General features: G+C 44.0%; 1 protein-coding gene across 2 annotated transcripts in view; it reads left to right on the top strand.

Moving 5' to 3' along the window:
• LMBR1 (limb development membrane protein 1) overlaps positions 1-20,209 on the top strand; it is a 187,529-nt gene that overhangs the window by 91,148 nt on the left and 76,172 nt on the right. The window contains exons 6-9 of one of the 2 annotated variants that reach the window (XM_088450376.1): positions 3,826-3,952; positions 5,291-5,359; positions 8,664-8,728; positions 17,377-17,436. In XM_088450376.1, the coding sequence (XP_088306502.1) occupies positions 3,826-3,952; positions 5,291-5,359; positions 8,664-8,728; positions 17,377-17,436 (321 nt within the window). The remainder of the gene's footprint in view (positions 1-3,825; positions 3,953-5,290; positions 5,360-8,663; positions 8,729-17,376; positions 17,437-20,209) is intronic. The other variant, XM_088450377.1, reaches the window with a different exon arrangement.

Raw genomic sequence — 20,209 nt, 5'->3', positions numbered from 1 at the left:
CTGACCTCCAATGATCTGCTACCTCAGGGTATATAACTAGGCTCCAGACAGCAGGAAGTTGCCTGTGCAATGTTGTTTCTACTTGTGTCTACTTGCCGTCGCTTCGTTCCAGGTTCCCTTGTTAAACCCTCGAGCGACTACAAGTGCCGTCTCTTTGTGCAGCAGTGCGTCAGTAACATCTTGCCTGCGTGCAACTACAAGTGCCATCTCCTTGTGCAGCAGTGCGTCAGGAACACCTTGCCTGCGTGCAACTACAAGTGCCATCTCCTTGTGCAGCAGTGCGTCAGGAACACCTTGCCTGCATGCACCTACAAGTGCCATCTCCTTGTGCAGCAGTGCGTCAGGAACACCTTGCCTGCGTGCAACTACAAGTGCCATCTCCTTGTGCAGCAGTGCGTCAGGAACACCTTGCCTGCATGCAACTACAAGTGACATCTCCTTGTGCAGCAGTGCGTCAGGAACACCTTGCCTGCATGCAACTACAAGTGCCATCTCCTTGTGCAGCAGTGCGTCAGGAACACCTTGCCTGCGTGCAACTACAAGTGCCATCTCCTTGTGCAGCAGTGCGTCAGGAACACCTTGCCTGCGTGCAACTACAAGTGCCATCTCCTTGTGCAGCAGTGCGTCAGGAACACCTTGCCTGCATGCAACTACAAGTGCCATCTCCTTGTGCAGCAGTGCGTCAGGAACACCTTGCCTGCGTGCAACTACAAGTGCCATCTCCTTGTGCAGCAGTGCGTCAGGAACACCTTGCCTGCATGCACCTACAAGTGCCATCTCCTTGTGCAGCAGTGCGTCAGGAACACCTTGCCTGCGTGCAACTACAAGTGCCATCTCCTTGTGCAGCAGTGCGTCAGGAACACCTTGCCTGCATGCAACTACAAGTGACATCTCCTTGTGCAGCAGTGCGTCAGGAACACCTTGCCTGCATGCAACTACAAGGTAACAATCTTTCATAAATGTGATTGCTCAGTACAGATACCTTACTAAATGCAGATAGTAAGATACATAGATAAAAGGTTGCAACAGGCCTGAAATGTTGCCGCTTACTGTAGGTCATCAGTATTATTTGTTAGTTATCTTGGTTTTCGCTCACCGTGACACACACTTACGTGTATTTTGAGTAAATACTTAACGAACAATCTGATTTTGGTGTTCCCAAATATAGTTCTGAAAAGTACATTTGCCTTTAAAAGCAACTCTTGTTTTTAAAAGTATACTAGCAATCTATCTAGGAAAATATTTTCAGTGCAGGCGTCTTTTTAGGAACTGTCCTGGTTATGCTATACAGCTGAATTTTATGTTCATTTTGTTAAGCTTAATCTCATGGTTGGCTCCTGCATGTATGATTGCACAGTGAAACTACTTTTGACACTGTAACAACTTATATGACAGTGATGAGATCTTTAACTGAGACATTTGTGGTGCATTGTAAAGCTTTGTGTATATGCCCGATTTGTGTGCTTTTACGGCAAATACGGTCGCCCGTGCTGCATGGCCAACCGGATTATATCACATGCGGCGCCGTACATATTAATGAAGGACGAAATGAGTGGTCCTTCTGCCCTTCATTACATCTCTGTAATGTGTACCAACAATCATTCAATAAGTGTCTAGGGTGTCCCTGGATATCTGCATGATTGCTGGTCACACAAGGGTATACCCGGCACAACAGCCTTTAACTTAAAATTTGTTGAACATGTTCCCATTTTGAATATCCCCAAACTTCCGTCTGTCCTCTCTGCATATTTTATAGTTTGTGTTTGTTTATTTTTATATAGTTGTCTGACCTAACCTCCTATGAGCCAGTCTCAATTCTGAGGCTTATGTAATCTCGTAATAAAATCCTTACAAAAATGCAATCAAAAGGGTTTTCCTTTCTGATGCCTGAACATCTAGACATAGCCTATATAGACATATCTTTAATTGCATAACTAAACATCACCATGCTTCCACATGCAGTAAGTAAAATCAATTGCAGGCAGGTGTCTATAATAGGGTTGTTAACCTCATCAAGAATTTCCGCTGACTTCAAAACTCCAAGTCTGAAGGTCGAGTGCTTGGATATGTAACCAAAGACAGTGTTAACGGTCTAATTTATGGAAGCCTGTCTGGGTTTAATTTGGTCTTTTTCTATGCTTCTGATGCTGCTCAGTCCTGTATCAACATGATATCAACCTTCTTGTCTGTACAGCTCTGCGCTCCTGGTATTCTACAATTTCCTCTCCCAACTTCAATTATGCCATGATACTTGTGACTGAACTGTTGCACACACCTGATGGTTAAGGTTAAGGTTCCTTGATTTGTCACTTTGACAAATTCAATCAAATTCCAAACTGTGTCTGTTTCATGTGTAGACTTCCTGCAGATTGCTATTGTGCTGGGTACAGACTGGCGATGCTTCACTATTAGGCTCACCTATGCGCAGTCATTTTAAATGATAAAAAAATAAGTACAGTTGGCAAGCTATTACTTTGTAGATCTTTTATTGTTAATTATGTTTCCACTTGGTTCTTTAAATGAGCTCATTCCAATGGCTCACATGAACAGGAATACTTACATATAGGCAGAAGTGTTATTGCTAAATGTTAAAACCATCCTACATATTGTGTTAGCCCAGTTATGGGCAACAGGTGGCCTGGTGACTGCATGTTGCCCTCCAAACTTCACTTGGCAGTTCCCAGCTTTGTCATATTCGTTTTTTTCTATAGCTTGTAATACTTGTTTAAAACACCTACTGATATGTTATTTCAGACAGGGGTCTCATTTAGTAACTGTATTGGATTGATTTAATGCTGAGATTAAGATTAATGTGCAGCCCTTTTGAAGGTTAGAGGTCTGGCTATTGCAACCCCTGAAGTATATCATGTTCCCTATCATGGGTTAGTCAGTTGTCCTCCTTTATATCTCCACTTTTGTCATCTGGTCAGTATCCTGTGCTATAGCTCCTTACAAATGTTGGTTATGCCAGACGAAAAGCAAAGAACTAAAACATTCTATTTAGTAAAAAGTTAACTGTACATGATACAGTTTGGTAGTCTGGAGTTTAAACCCCACTTTATTGCACATTAATCAAAAAGCACTGTTATGTGATATTTTAAGTTGTGTGCACAGTGTTTTGTGTTTCTCCATTTTAAGCAGCACTGTACTTTTCTGTTTTCATTATACACTGCTTAATGTGGTTTATGGTTTTAATCCCATAAATTTCACAAGTGACAATTTGACAAATCTATTCTGTAAAGACTGCAGTATTATCTCTGGCCACATGAGGGCTCTGCAGTCATTAGACACTTGCAGGATGCCAATTGCTAAAGCAGCATTTAAGTCCGATTACCTCACCATACCTGTGCAACGCCTGGTCTTGGCGTCATGCCACATTTTGGCTGCCCGCCAGTGTCTTCCATTCGCTTGATTGGAATCGCAGATACAATTTGCTAATCCACTTTCTCAGTCTCGAGACTCAGAAATGCAATCTATCTTTTCAAAATGGCTTTGCTTTACTATGACGTTATCAGGCAAGTTTATTTTTTTTACTGAATATTGGAATCAATAAGGTCTGTATTTTATTTTCAAATTAGTCATCTAAATTTTTTTTCTTGATCTGTGAGGGAACGTAGCCTAGGGAAGCCATGCCAGACAGTAGATGTTTGAACACAAGAAATGAAAGCCAATAGTTTATAAGCAAAATAATGTTGTTTTTGCTCTATTCAGCATCATTTGTATGTTGGCCAACGTAGAGACCACAAGGTCCTTGCAGTGCTTAGCTTCTCCCAGCAGTACAATAGTGAATTATAGTATTGATGTGTTTAATTTTTTTTCTGATAGGGAATTAAAGCTCGAATATTGGAGACGGTGGTCATGCTTATTCTTCTGGCACTGCTTATTTTTGGCATTGTGTGGGTGGCATCTGCTCTGATTGACAACAGTCCTGCAAGTATGGAGTCTTTGTATGGTAAGTAAGTCTTCTATTACTTGGTATGGTTAATTGCTTTAGGCCAGAAATAGCTGTAACTTTTGGATTTATTGATAACCTCTGGAGTTGTGAACTACTCTATAAGTCTCTGCCATCAACTCACTGTCTGATGAGTAAGTGGGATCTACTGAGCAGTGGCTTGTCTGGGTTTCAAGACTCTGTACAATACGACAACTACGAAGATGTCCTTGTGTACCAATGTTCGGATTCGATGAAGTGAGATACAAAACATCCGATAAAATATTTGAGCTTTCTGTGAATTTTTTGGGTGCTCATACCAATAAGAGTCACCCAAGAGAAACAAAGCCAATGGCCAAAGTTAATAATATATAATAAAATGTATTAATACCAATGTTCGCACAGAATAGACATAAAATTGCTTACCCAATGTGTTATAGTTCTGTTAACAGTCCACACGAGAAGATATTCATCTCAAATTCCCGAACCCCTTATAATGGAGTTTCGGGAATTTGAGATGCATATTTTCTTGTGTGGACTCTTAACAGCACTTTAACACGTTATATCTGTTCTGTGCGAACATTGATTTTAATAAATTTTGTTATATTATTTCAGAAATAGGTTTCACTACGCAGGTATAAGCGTAACTAAATTTGTCATAAGAATAAGTAAAATTAACAGAATTTAATATAAAAAATTAAGCATAAAAATATATGTTCAAAACATCAACAGCCTCATACCCCATGTGTCTCTCCATCGCTCCAGACCCCTCCCTCCTGTGTCTCTCCAGACCCCACCCTCCTGTGTCTCTCCAGACCCCTCCCTCCTGTGTCTCTCCAGACTCCTGCCCCCTGCGTCTCTCCTGCCCCCTGCGTCTCTCCTGCCCCCTGCGTTTCTTCTGCCCCCTGCATCTCTCCTGCCCCCTGCATCTCGTTGGTGTTTATTACAGAAATGTGTAATTAATTAATTGTACAAAGGCAGTTGTTCATACAATTACATGTGTTTTCTGTATCAGTTTATATTTTGATGTTTTGAATATATTTTTTACTTTATTATATTCATGTTTGTTAATTTTATACAAGAAGACGCCTTGTTCTGATGACGAAAAGCAGACACCAGTTTAATTATCAGTATTGAAACCAATTACTTGTGTATTTTCCAGGACAGGTAAGTGCATCCTGCACAAGTTCACAAAGTAGAATGAAGTTAGAGCTGTGCTGATGGATAATAGTAATAGCAGGCTCCAATGCTTTAAGTGACATTTTATTAAGACTTGATTGCAGTTTATTTTTATAACAGACCTGTGCTTATATTGTAGCAAGTGTACTAATGTTTTTTTGTTTTCCTATCTGTTTTTAGATCTTTGGGAATTTTACCTACCCTATTTATATTCCTGTATTTCACTGATGGGATGCCTATTATTACTCTGTAAGTTTGTTTTTAAAAGACATATATACTTTTATGAAATATTTAATTTTAAACTTTCAACTCCTAAATATTATTACAAAAGGGCTCTGATGTCTAGGAGGAAAAATTCTTACCGTACTAAGCTGGTTAAGTTTCTATACTGTCAGCTCCTTGTGGGCTGAGAGCACTGATTAGACGGCTGTAACTGGATGATGGGCCATTAGTCCTGATATGGAGCCCCTGCTGTTCTGCTATGGATGGGAGGGGATAGGGCTTACATGGAAATGTACTGTATTAACGGCTATCGCTTATTTCATTATTCATCAGTTATGAGAGCTCTAAAAAAATGTTTTAACTAAGAAAACTTTCTACTATCCGTGTATTGATGCATTCTAAAATGTTAAGGTTGTTGTCCTAGGACGTACAAGTCATTTATAATCTTCACAGAATATGAATGTTTAAAAGAATATAGCAAATTAGCAATCGGAACATACATGATAAAAGAGGTTTTTATTACAATTAAATTTGAGACTAGTAGAGGTATTCAATATGGGAGCGAAAACTCAGTTTTTGCGTTAATATCGCACCTATGACGTCATTATCGCAGGTTTTAGTTTTACACCGTATTCAATTTCAAAGACTTTTCGCAGTTTCGAAAAGTCTTTGATAAAAAACGGGGATAACTTTTCACCTTAATTTAGGAACCAGCACCTGGCTGCAGGGTCAGTCCTGGTTTTAATTATAGGGGTACCCCTACGCAAATTTTTTAAAAAAAGGCTAAACTCGCATGAATTTGCAAACACAACCAAACTCAAGTCTTAGTAAATTTACCCCAAGGAGTCAAATTGGTTTGAGAAAAGGAATAACTAAAAAAAACAAAAAACAAAACTTAGCATAGGGGCCATTATGTGAAAGCACTTCGAATAGGAACCAATATCTATTACTGCTGCTATGAGTGGTAGATGTAGCAAACTTAAAAAGGTTATGTGGATAAGTTGCCCATAGCAACCAGCTTCTAGCTATCAGCAAGTACAGTCTATAAAATGATATCTAGGAGCTGTTTAGTTGCTATGGTCAACTTCTCCACTTGTCTTCTTTAGAAACTGATAGGAGAAGATTTAAGTGTCTAACGCAGAGGGATCTGTTTCTTTTGGCTACAGGAAGGAAGCTAGCTTCAGTATTTGCACGCTGGAACTCCCTGTACATGTCACATTGTCAGTCTCCTAACCATGTCTTTCATTAAGTGGCAAGCAAAACCAAATAATAGTGCTACTGATTTGCTGAAGCAATGACTAATAGCTGATGGCAGCAATATCAAATATCCAATAATGCTTTCTAATCATTTATGAACTGGCACCAGGGGTAGTAGTATTAGCAACAAGGGGCATACTTCTGAACGCTTAAAACATTTTATTTTGTCTGGGATACCAGTTCCACAGGCCGATATCACATTACCAACGTAGATTGTTTTCCTAAAGTCCTTAGCTAGTCTTTTCCTCTTTTCTCATAGTATGCCAAAGTTGTTCATTCTCTGTCTCATTTGCTTACCCCTGACTCTATTCTTTCCTTTACGCTGCTTCAAGAGCAATTTGGTCTCCTACCTTCACACTATTATAAATATCTCCAAATTTAACACTGTTTTAAGGAAGTGAGTAAAACTAAACACCCTCCATACTTGGTCATCCATAGATTTACCAATGTTACCCCAATAGGCGTAATATCCTTTTGGGATCTGTTTATACAGCTTCCGCCACAAGTGCCTATATCATTTATCACTTGTCCAGTTCCAATGGGTATTAGACCTTTACTATCTCACCACAACAATGGGAATCTCTCTCTCCTATTGTATGTTCATAGGCGCAGCTGTAATGGGTGTGTGGCACACATGGGCCCCTGCGCCCAGTCACTACCTGACACTTCTCCCGGCAAGCATGGGTCCCACTGTGGTTTATGCCGTGTTTCCAGTGAAAACTTCAGGAAGATGGCACCTGGCATTGAATGCAAATAACCTGGCATGTGCCAGAGCCTTTTCTATTTTCTGCTCATGCACCATCTTCTTGAATATCACTGCAAGATGGAGCCAGCCATATAGGATGGAGGGGGCACTGTATGGAGGGTGTCCCCCTGCAAATAGGTCCTTCTAGGCATTACTATGTCCTTGCGTGTGTTTAAATGCTTAAACTACGTGTAAATCCTGAGTCATACTGCATAGACTGTGTTCCCCGTCTACTAAGTTATTGCACATAAAATTTGGCAATTCTTTTCAAGATTTTGTTGGTGTGATACTAACTACGATGGGAGTCTAATTCACATTCAACCACTTTGAAGTGAAGTTTTTACCCTTATTTCCAAGGTTACCAACATCTCATTGGCTGCTGAACCAAGTCTGGCTCTCCACCTATGCAAACAATGTCCTTTCCCCCAATTGAGTAGTCAGTAACACTTCTTTGAAATAAATAGTTTATTGAAGAGTCATAATATGGCTTATACAAACGTGTCTGGTTCAGCATGTGATAAACAATTTAAGAATCAAAGGTCTCTGCAGTGTAACAACCATTGTAGTAGTAAACAGACATTCAACTTTCCCATATGTTGTTGTTGTTTTAACTGCCTAAACTAAAGGAAAACCAGTGAAATATTGAATATGAATAAAGATTAGCAGCCATTTTCAACAACAAAAACAGTAGTCCTTGGCCAAATAAAAAGACAACTGTAATACATTTACACAGAAAGTACAGATCCATTTGTGCAGAATTTTTCTGCCATTCTATCGTGCAAATCTTCTCTCGACTCCAGTTACATCTGCAGTTTTCCCTTAGGAAGTAATGTCTGAGTTGCATTTTCATGGAAAAAGTGGCCAAAAATGTAATTTAAAAACACATCGATGTGTATCAGCAGGTCTAAATAATAAAAGCATATTTGTGGATTTGTCTTTGTGGTATTCTGGTGAATACAAAGAAACTACAATAAACCTTTTTCATGGTTGCAAGGATCATTCCAATGTGATTTTATAATTAGGCAAATAACAAAACTGCTTTCTGCTGCAGAGACTCTGGGGAAACTGGGCTCCCAAATGTAGTGATTTACATTTGCTGATTCAGAGTTTTATGTATATCAAATTGACAGACTATTTTAGAACATTTTTTTAATTTCTTTGTTAGTATTTCAACCAGCTGTACATAATGAATTTTATATTTCATTTAATCATTTGGCTTGTAGTAGTATATTCTAAATTGAATATCCCATGAATATTTTTTTTTAAGGAATTAATCAATTCATCCATTTAAAAAAATAAAAAAATAAACCTAATTATGTTCTTTTACAGTGTGCACTCCTGTTGGCCTTTCCAGAATGTTTGCAGTAATGGGTCAACTGCTGGTGAAACCGACAGTAAGTCTTTATTTTACACACTTATTTATTTTGCCATTATTTAAACGTAACCTTTTGTGTATTTTACTACTTATACAAATAAATAACAAATATATATATATCTAATTTATGTCTAATAATTCCACCAACATGATTATGTGGCCCAATAGGAAAAGTGTACCAAAATGTTCTCATTTGAGCCAGGATTAGATGACTGAAGAACCTTCTGTTTTCTGAGATTTAAAAACCTGTTTAAACTTATGAAAGTTCATAATAACTTAGTTGAGTGTATAGTTTGGTTAATTAAAGCATAAATCTCAGGCAGTGACTACATAAAGTGGAATACTTTCTAGACCTTTATACAGCGATCATCTTTCAGCTTCCATCTTCCATTCCATCGAGAAAAGTAGGCCAACCTGGCAAATATGGGACAAAGATTTAGATTGGGTTCTGTAATGAAGTAGGGGGGGCTGAAATGGAAAATGTGTCAAGTAGCTGGAAAAATCAATTGTAAAAATAAATATTTAAAAAATTAAACAGATTATAAAAAAAATAAGAGGAACAGGATATGCATGAGTTTGAGTATACCTTTTAGGGGAGTACATGAAGGCTACTTATCTGGAGAAAAAATAAACTGGACAGCTCCTGTAGTTTTCATAGTGGTAGTGACAAGGCTAAATAAATATGCCTATGTATGCAGTGGATGGGTGATTTTCTACTTCAGGGTCCATAGGGTATCCACAGGATACCTTGGGGTATAGGTGTGACGTCAGTCGCAGGGCACCAAAGAGTTAAGCTTTCAGCCTCCCAGGATGCACTAGGTCCCCCTCCTATACCCCGCCCCCGGGCCAAGGCACCTCAGTTTAGTTTGGTGCCCGGCCGGAGTCGGGTGCACCTGTTGGAGTGGGGGCTAGAAGAGCCCCTGAAGCTTTTTCTTCATGCAGCTGTGGCTGCACATCTGGATGAACAGCATGGACAGTCAGTCCTGACGTCCATGCTGTCTTCCCTACACCCCGCCGGTACCAGAACGCCGGTACTGATCCGGGGATGCTGGTGGGCGTCTGGGGTCACAGCTAGCGGTGACCCCAGATGCTCCGGACCATGGCCGGATTCAAGGGGGACAGAGGTAAGCAGCGGGGTCCCGCGGTGGGTCCCCGCTGATCACATGGTCCTAAGTCCCCAGGCAGGGGGCTCCCTGGGGACTGGCTGCAGCGTGGAGCCAGGCGACCAACCTGCGCTTCCACTACCCCCTGGGACAGCGGACCGCAGCAGAGCGGTAGCGCTGCGGCGTCCCAGGGGTTAAATGCATGCCAGGGGAGCGCGCCTTCCCTGTCTCACAGCCGGCGCCTCCCCCGCTGCACACAGCCCTCTCTGCACTGTGCTGACTGGTCCTGTGTCAGCGCTCCTCCCCCAGGCCAGCTTCTCTCTGCTCCTCGGCGGCCATCTTCTCTGCAACGCATGGTGAACGCTGCTGGAAGTCTGGAAGGAAGCATCGTGGTCTGGGTCCCCCCGCATACCTCTCCTCCGCTGTGGCTCAGGTCTGTGTATGCAGCGCTGTGTCCTACCAGGCCCTGTGTCTGTGTAGTTGAGTGATCAGCGCTGTTAGTGCAGGAATTGTTATTTCTCTGCATTGTATGTGACTGTGCTAGCGCTGCCTGTAACTATTCTTCTCTAAACTGTCAGCTTTATTACTGTCCCTGTTCTTTCTGCTAAAGCCCTTGCGGTGCGGTGCTGCAGGGTGGTCTCTCGCCTATTTAATACTTAATTGGTGAGAGAGGTCACATACGTGGTGCCATCATGTCTGAAAGTGATTTTCCCCTCCGGCTACAGTGTACCACGTGCAAAGTACCGTTAGCGGAGGGGGAGGGTAGCGCGGAGGGCCTTTGCCGGCAGTGTTTGTCCATGGCGCGGCCTATTACGGTTACAGCACCGGTACAGGAGCCGCCCTGGGCTTGTTTCGCTCAGGCGTTAACAGCTTTAGTGGGCCAGTTAGCTCCGCAGCCCGCGTTTACACCGATGGGTTTGTCCCAGCAGTCTGTGGTGTCGTCACCCATGCAGGGGTTCCCACGACAATTGGTGGTACCCCACAGTCTCCCTATTTCCCCGCTCCCGGGTTCTCAGGAGCCAGCGTGGGTTAACTCCCTGACGAGTTCTTTACAGCACTTGTCGGATGTGTTGCAAGGGGAGTCTGTGATGCGGCCTCATAAAAGGCCGGTGGCGTCTCTGTCCGCTCCTTATGAGGATGACGAAGGGACGTCTGGTGATGGGGAGATTCTGGATCCTTACGATCAGGAACCTTTCCATACTAAGGACGCTGATGCTAAGTCCAAAGTATATATTCCTGGACTTATTCGGGCGGTCCGCACAGCCTTGGTGATTGAGGACGAAGTTCCCCCAGTGGCTAAATCTAAGTATGCCTTTTTCAAAGATGTGAAGGGCGATGCCACAGTCTTTCCTCTTTCGGGTCAGTTGGTGGACCATTTAGAGGAGGCGTGGAAACAACCTGGCAAAAGATACCAGCCGCAGAGACGCCTGGCGGTGGCTTATCCGTTCGCGGATAATTATTTTGCTAAGTGTGAATCCCCTCCACAGGTGGATTCTCACGTGACCCGTCTTGTCCGTAGTGCCACATTGCCGATGCCATCCATGTCCTCCCTTAAGGATGCTACGGACCGCAAGGTAGAAATCTGCCTGAAGTCCGCTTATTCCCTTGCAGGGGGGGCAGCACGGCCGGCTATGGCCATTTGCTGGGTTGCCAGAGCGATGGAGCGCTGGGCGGATTCATTAGAGGCTTCTTTTGAATCCGACTGTCCGGCCGAACAAGCGGAGTTGATTGGCAATCTCCGTGATTCGGCCACCTACATCAACGAGGCGGCTCTAGACATTAGTACTCTGGTGTCTAGAATTTCTTCAGCAGCGGTAGCTGCTCGTCGCACCTTGTGGCTGCGATTCTGGAAGGCGGACGCAGATCCAAGAAAGGTCTGGAAGCGTTGCCGTTTACCGGAGAAGTTCTCTTCGGTCCGGATCTGGATAAGATTGTGGCCACGCTGGCGGCAGCCAAATCTGCTTGTCTCCCGTCGGCCGCTGCTCCTTCTGGTTCTGGACCATCGTCCTTTCGGTTATCTAGGGCCCAGGGCAGGCCCAAACCACAGTCGTTTCCTCGACAGGCTGGCCCTAAGAAATCGGTCAAGCCCCGGAAACAGGCATGGAGTACCAGACGTCCGGCCCCCAAGCCAGATGACAAGCCTGCGGCCTGACGGTCCGGGTCTCCCCTTGGGGGATCCCAGGGTGGGAGGCCGCCTGCTGCAGTTCTCCCGGTGTTGGTCGTTCACTACGACAGACACTTGGGTTCTGGAGGTGGTCTCTCACGGGTACGCCCTCTCCTTCCGGCACAGACCCCCGGCTCGATTCTTCACCACGGGTCTACCATCAGACCGGAACAAGGCTACGGAGCTGCGGAAGGTATTGCACACTATGCTCCAGGCTGGAGTTATAGTGCCTGTTCCATTCTCCCAGAGGGGCCAGGGTTTCTATTCAAATCTATTTTTGGTACAGAAACCCAATGGGTCATATCGTCCGATTCTCAACCTCAAAGCACTCAACAAGTCTTTGCGGGTCCCGAAGTTTCGGATGGAGACCCTACGGTCCATCATTCTGGCGCTGGAACCTGGGGACTACATGGTGTCATTGGACATACAGGACGCTATGGCGGTCATGGCGGCTTCTCTGCGGCTGCAAGGAGTCTGCATGTTGCCGTACTTGGACGACCTGTTATTGGTGGCAGGATCTCCAGAGCTCCTGTTACACCACTTGGACCTGACCATTGCACTGCTGCAACGGCACGGCTGGCTAATCAACTGGCAGAAGTCCACTCTAATCCCGTCTCGGAGGATTCTGCATCTTGGAGCCTTATTGGACTCGGGACAGCAAAGGATCTTCGTGACGGAGGACAAGATCTCTGCTTTACAGTCAAGGGTGCGCAGTTGTCTGCACAGCCGCCGGGTGTCCTTACACTCGGCGATGAGGTTACTGGGCTCCATGGTGTCGGTGTTCGACATGGTGGAATACGCCCAGTTTCACTCTAGACCTCTGCAGCACCTGATCCTGTCCAAGTGGAACGGGCTGCCTCAGTCTCTGAAGTTCCAGACGATTGTGCTCACCCCGGAGGTTCGCCTGTCCCTTGCGTGGTGGTTAAAGACGACCCACCTCAACAAGGGACGTCCGTTCTGGGTTCCAAATTGGGTCCTGTTGACAACGGATGCCAGTCTTCGGGGCTGGGGAGCAGTTTCGGGTCCACACTTGTTCCAGGGCAGGTGGACGCCGACAGAAGCGGAGCTTCCAATAAATCTCTTGGAACTCCGTGCGGTCTTCAATGCTCTCCTGCAGGCACAGCGGTTTCTCCAGGGTCACCCGGTGCAGGTCCAGTCGGACAATGCTACCACCGTGGCCTACATAAACAGGCAAGGAGGAACTCGCAGTCGGGCGGCTCTCGTAGAGGTCTCTCGGATCCTGGTTTGGGCGGAGCGCAATCTTCCGGCCATATCAGCGGTCTTCATCCCGGGAGTGCTAAATTGGGAGGCGGACTTTCTAAGTCGCCAGGACGTTCATCCAGGGGAATGGTCCCTGCACCCGGACGTTTTTCAACTACTGGTGGACAGGTGGGGTCTTCCAGAAATCGACCTCATGGCGTCCCGGCACAACAACAAGTTGCCGGTGTACGGGTCTCGCACAAGAGACGAAGGGGCGTCTCTGGTGGATGCTCTGTCCGTCCGGTGGACGTTCAGGTTCGCATACCTGTTCCCTCCGGTCTCCCTTCTTCCACGGGTAATCCGGAAATTCAAACAGGAAGGAGGGACGCTCCTGTTGATAGCTCCCGCGTGGCCCAGACGGCACTGGTTCTCAGACCTTCAGGGTCTGTCCGTGGACAGTCCTCTGCGGTTGCCGCTACGACCGGACCTTCTGTATCAGGGTCCTTGTCTTCACCCGGACCTGACTCGGCTGTCTTTGGCGGCGTGGCTGTTGAGACGGCCATGCTGAGGTCCTGGGGGTTTGCCAGCTCTGTGGTGCGTACCATGTAACGAGCTCGGAATCCGTCTTCCGCGAGGATATACCATCGCGTGTGGCATACGTTCTTCCAGTGGTGTCGACCGAGAGGTTATGCACCGCGGGAGTTTCGTCTGTCTCGGATTCTCGCCTTCCTGCAAGCGGGACTAGATCATGGGCTTCGCCTTGCTTCTTTGAAGGTACAGGTTTCGGCCCTATCTGTCTGGTTTCACCGTAGGATTGCTACAATCCCGGATGTGCGCACCTTTATGCAAGGTGTTCTCCGTATTCAGCCGCCCTTTGTTCCACCTGTGGCGCCTTGGGATTTGGCTGTGGTCCTGAGGGCTCTCCAAGGACCGCCGTTTGAACCACTGGGCTCAGTGGATATTAAATGGCTAACAGCTAAGACTGTTTTCCTTCTGGCCGTTGCTTCAGCCAGACGTGTTTCTGAGTTAGGGGCTCTTTCTTGTAGACCCCCTTTCTTGGTTTTTCATGGGAACAGGGCAGTGCTCCGCACTCGGCCCGAGTTTCTTCCCAAAGTTGTTTCCCAGTTTCATGTTAACGAGGAAATAGTTGTTCCGGCCTTTAACTCACAGGGTCTTTCCGTGGGTGAGGCCTCTTTGGATGTTGTGCGGGCCTTAAGGACTTATGTTGACCGCACTTCTTTGTTTAGGAAGTCGGACGCTTTGTTGTCCTCTATGGCTTCTGTAAAAAGGGTTGGCCTGCTTCAAAGCAAACTTTGGCAGCCTGGATCCGTATGGCTATTTCTGAAGCTTATCTTCATGAAGGCCTACCGGTCCCTCCTTCTCTGAAGGCTCATTCCACTAGGTCTGTGGGTCCTTCGTGGGCAGCTCGACGTGGTGCCTCGGCAGTTCAGATCTGCAAGGCTGCTACGTGGTCTTCTGTCCATACCTTCGTGAGGTATTACAGGTTTGACACCTTCGCCTCTCAGGATGCTTCCTTCGGGCGGCGGATTCTCCTTTCTGCACAGGAGCGTCCCCACCCTTAAAGGATACTGCTTTGGGACATCCCCAAGGTATCCTGTGGATACCCTATGGACCCTGAAGTAGAAAATATGAGATATGGTAAGAACTTACCCTTGTTATCTCTATTTCTACGAAGTCCATAGGGTTCCACAGGACTCCCGCCCTGTCGCACCTGTGCTGCAGATGGGCTTTGCTCTGGTCACCGGTTTTCCGTCTCCCTCTGGTGAGAATGTGATTCTTGTATGTGTCCAGATCTTTGTTCTCTCTCTTCCTTCTCCTCCTCCGGCCTATGGCTTGGTAACTAACTGAGGTGCCTTGGCCCGGGGGCGGGGTATAGGAGGGGGACCTAGTGCATCCTGGGAGGCTGAAAGCTTAACTCTTTGGTGCCCTGCGACTGACGTCACACCTATACCCCAAGGTATCCTGTGGAACCCTATGGACTTCGTAGAAATAGAGATAACAAGGGTAAGTTCTTACCATATCTCATATTTTTTGTATTAGACCAACTTGGACCCACATTTCTGAGCTGGTGGGTCCAAGATGAAGAGCAATCCAGTTGTCTGACGAACTCTAGCACAATCATTGCCAGGCTGTTGTATTCCTTATCATCCGATCTGGGTGGCACTGCTAGCTGACGCTGGGTTAAGTGGATTGGACCACAGGAGTAGGCACTAGAAGACTAATATGATTGGCCCCATGGCTCCACACCCCTACATACCCCTCCTGCTTTCTTGAAGCCTCAGTTGTTTTCTAGTGCCTGTTGAGTGAGGCACTTTGTTTCTCTGCTCCTTAAAGTTGGCGTTCTATTGCCAGATGGGTGACAGCAGCTATCCGTCAGGCATATCTGTCCTCGGATGTGCCAGTTTCTATGTCACTCAAGGCTCATTCAATATGGGCGGTCGGGGCATCTTGGGCGATTCGCTGTTGTGCTTTGGTAGAACAGTTGTGCAAGGTGGCAACCTGGTCTAATGTACAAATGTTCATCAGGTATTATCGTCTTCATACTTTTGGTTACTCCAAGGCTGGTTTTAGCTGCCGTGTATTACGTGTGGCCTTGCCAGTCGAGGTTCCCCTGTTAGGCTTGCTTTGGGAAATCCCAGCATCGGCTAGCAGTCACCCAGATCAGATGGTAAGGAAATTGGATTTTTTTATGTATTCACCATAAAAACCTTTCCTTGTCATCCATCTGTGGGACACTGCGATTCCTCCTCTTCTAGTCATCTTGCTGGTTTTGTTTTGGTTTATGGTTTTATTGTGGTACGACTTTGCCTCCTCAAAGACGCTTTGTTAAAAAATAACTGAAGCTTAAGGGAAGCAGAAGGGGTTATGTGGGGAATGTAGCTCAACAGATTAGTCTTCTAGTGCCTACTCCTGTAGCCCAATTCACTTAACCCAGCGTCAGCTAGCAGTGTCCCCCAGATGGATGACGGTGAGTGTATAAAAAAATTATATATTTTTTTTGTCTGTTTGGAATTAGATGGTTGAGTTACTAGACTGCTTAAAGGATCTTTGCAAATTAGATTTCCTAATGCAGTATTTGAGCCTAGAACTTGTGTATCATTATATATTTTGTCAAAAGATGTATCCTCCTTGGTGGTGGAGCAAACTTTTTTTCCTGTAAACATTAAAAATATATAGACTATAGTGAAAATCTTTTTTTGGGTTCAGGTATTTTTTTTTACTGTATGCCAAAGCTCTCAGTAGTAATCTTTCTTCATAGATTTGAATGAGCTGTGAAATAGGTTTTAAGTTGAATTTGTGTTGTACAGTTAAGTTGTGTGGCTTAAAATAACTAGACCTGTCACTAGGTGATCAAGAGTACAGGAGATGTATCATGGTGGTTAACTTAGGACCTTCTAACAAATCTTCTAAACTATTTGATTGATGATCCTCAAATGTTAGGTTAAAGTTTTGCATTCCATCATGGAACCCTTAGAGGGGAATTCAAGTCTCTTCGATAGGTGTTTGCAATGTTCGGCTACGCACATCCCTCTCTGAGATTTATTATAGCCCACACCCCATAGAGGTAATGCGTGCATCTATGGGGTGTGAGAAAAATTTGGCAAAATTGTCCCCGGAGTGCTGGGTGTTCCGGCTAGTCACATGGCAATGTGACACCACTGTCTGGACTTCGCCAAGAATTGAATCCCCCCTTAGGTTTCATAGCAAAATACCTGTTGCTCTTGAGCTGGATCTGCATACTTTAGGTGGTTTACAACTTGAAAACAGCATGTTGCAAGAATTGGGCTGCATCTGTTTATTGAGTGGGTACCATAAATCTATTGGGGAATGCCCAAGCAGTTTCTTGCTTTTGACCAAATTAACTTCACATTTAAGAACTTTGACCACCATAACGGATACTTATAGATAGTACCAGATATCTGTGTGCTGGGATTCCAGTCATGGCTACTATAAATTTATCTTCCTTACAATTGTCCCCATGATGATGTCATATGTTTTCCCTCATGCTGTAAAGTTAATCATGGAAATATGTGCTTCAGAAATGCTGGTCACATGTCATTTCACATTCCTTACTTTGCTTTGAAGGAGATAACACTAACCCTTTAACCACTGTGTTATAATATTTAGGGAGGAGTTGTTATAAAAACACTAAAGTCTGATTGTGTTCTTATTTTTCAGTTAAGACTTGTTGAAGTGAAAAAAATGACTCTCTGGCAAAAAACGAAACACAGAAAGAAGGTTAATGATATGGGATCTAGAATTTAGTAGAAACAACTAAAGTGCAGTTATAGCTTAATAGAGTCTATTATTATTCCATCTGTACTGTGCATAAGCGCCAGTTAAAAGGTTTTAAATTCCTCTTATACAGCCTGGTGCAGAGTTATAAATAAATCAGGGAAGAATGTTGCCCTAAAGAAGCGTGTACAGAAAACATATATGTATATTCGCCTATATGCAGAGATGCAACCGCAGATACGTGTGCGTCTGATTTGCTAGGAGCCGTCCTCATCCGTGTATACTTGCACTTACCCTATACTAGGTGCAACAGAGCCGCATCCAAACTGGCATGTTTACACTCACACCCAGCTCTGCATGGCCCACACGCCCTCACTTCATGAGAACATCCCAATACAACTCCGTTCTGCCTCTTCACTCATAGATGTGCCCTGTGCGCTCCTGTCTGCAGGATGCGCGGTGTGAATTCACACAATGTAAATACATACACTCTACAAACAGTCAGACGCTCAACTCTGCACCAGCCTTATAATGTACACATTTATATGTCTGTCCTGAGTGTGCACAACGCACAATTTCACCATTTCCTGTGCATTCCACTCTTGTTTACATATCTGTTTATATAGAACTGTCACCTGCACATGATCATTTGCATATGTGGGCTTATATACTGTCCTCAATGCCATTTTTATTTAGAAAGGTTGTTTCCGACTGATGTGTTCATTTATTAACTAGAAGAGCAAAATTAAATACTTGGTTTAGGAGGATATTATAAGTCACTGATAAGTCTATTACCAAGTTGAAAAAAACATCACTGTACATCAGGCAGTGAGCCAGTGGTGATTGACATCCCTCCAGCACAATGCACTGTTATAGCAGGTGTTATAACTGCTGCTTATTTCATGCTGGGGTGATGTCATATCTTACAGAAATTAATTCTAAACAGTGTAGTATGAAAGTATATTAAGGCTGTATAATACAAATATATCAATCACTAAATCTATGCTATTCTAGCTTCTGCGTTAGTTTTCATTCTTACTCCGCGCTTGTTGCAGTGTTTAGGCAACTTAGCGTTTATGCTCATAATTGGACGTTCTCATTCATCTACGGTCTCTTTTTAAACTATACATGTTTTATTCCTTTTGAGTTAATTACTGTCAAACAGGCTAAAACGCTGAGAGTGACAGGCTTAATTAAATGACAAAAGGAAGATTCTTTTTAAGCTACCCTAAAAAGTTCTTCCTTGTCCTGTTTCAACACTCCTAAGTCAAGTAGGAGCACAGGGTTGTTACAATTCACTCCTCACTCTGGGGCTTCCCTTGTTCCGTGGAACAGCGTGAACTCCTCCGACATTCCTGGTGCGCTCTCCATACTCCTCTTGTATTCTCCCTGCATCCATCCCAAGTCCTCAGCCGCGTGAACCTGTGACCTTAGTCCGCAACTGTCCTTTTAGTCTTCACACTCACTCCTTTCCTGTAATCTAACTGCTGAAGAAAGTTCCTCTTATTTCTCTGTATCCGCAGACAGATTTCTTGAACTGGTTTGCTGCTGTTGTGACAGAAAGACTCTTCCTTTCCACATGCACAATTAAACATCCCTTTTATGTGTTAAAATGAATATTTGTTCCGAGTCTTATCCCTTATGTAACATTGTATACTTTGTTTACTAAAAAAAAAGTTCATTGAATGTCTTCGATGTATTATCCCAATTTAGCAAACTGTGTGATATCATGCATTCTTTAAATGTATCCTCCATAATCTTTATTAACAATGGCTTTTATTGTTTGACATATTCAATCAACCTTTCTACTGTTGCCTCATTATTTATAATTTCTTTTTTATGAGGTGAGGTTTTTTTTTGTGTTCTGGTAATTCTGCATTTTATTATTTTGAATTAACTTTTGCTTAGTGCCTTTTTTAGGGGGGAATTCAATTGTTTTTTTGGGCGTCTTAACTAATGTGAGTCTATTAGAGCAATTCAATTGTTTGTCTGATAGACGCCCATTAGCTGCGGCAGACACATTTTTTTTCTCGCAGCCTCCTGAGGTGCGAGAGAAAGACGTGTGCAAAGTTCGTCATTTGGGCGCCCAAACTAGAACTTTAGACCCCCCAAAACCAGGAGTTTAGACACCCAAACCAGGAGTTTTGTCGGGCTTAGCCATTTTGAGCTTCTAAACCTGGTGCTTTTGGGCACGTTAAACACTGATGGTTTGATATTGGAGAAACGATTGAATTGCTCTGATAGACACCCCTTAGTTTAGATGCCCAAAAAAACAATTGAAGTCACCCCTTTAGTGTCCTTTTATTATGTGAAACACTGCATTTAATATTTGTAAGTCATACTATTGAAATCTGCTTTTATAAAATGAAATCTAAGTTAAATGTTTAGATATGGATCGCGGGTGTGAACACAGCACATGTACCCGGTTGTGGACGCGCATCTCACGCAATACGTGGCACGACTTGCCACACAAACGACAAAGATACAAGAGGACACATCTGTAGTTTAGATCACGCTAAAGGATAAAGAAATTATGGTGTCACATACAGAGGCCAAAGCAAATTTTAGCAGGCTTTACTTGTAAACACTTGTACTGTTCACAATCATATGTTTCTTTTTTTGTGCACACTTTGCACTTTAGGTAATGCTTATAAAATATTAGTCCCCTATTATAGAGTTTTGCAGCACAGGTGTTTTATACTCACATATATTATAATTTGCAGGGCACTTCACACTTATTCTTAATATAATTAATCCTTGATGAACTACCCAATAT

This window comes from Taudactylus pleione, unplaced genomic scaffold (genome assembly GCF_031769625.1).
Source record: "Taudactylus pleione unplaced genomic scaffold, aTauple2 ptg000517l, whole genome shotgun sequence".
In the NCBI taxonomy this organism is placed as follows: domain Eukaryota; kingdom Metazoa; phylum Chordata; class Amphibia; order Anura; family Myobatrachidae; genus Taudactylus; species Taudactylus pleione.
This window is presented reverse-complemented; position numbering and strand designations above follow the sequence as displayed.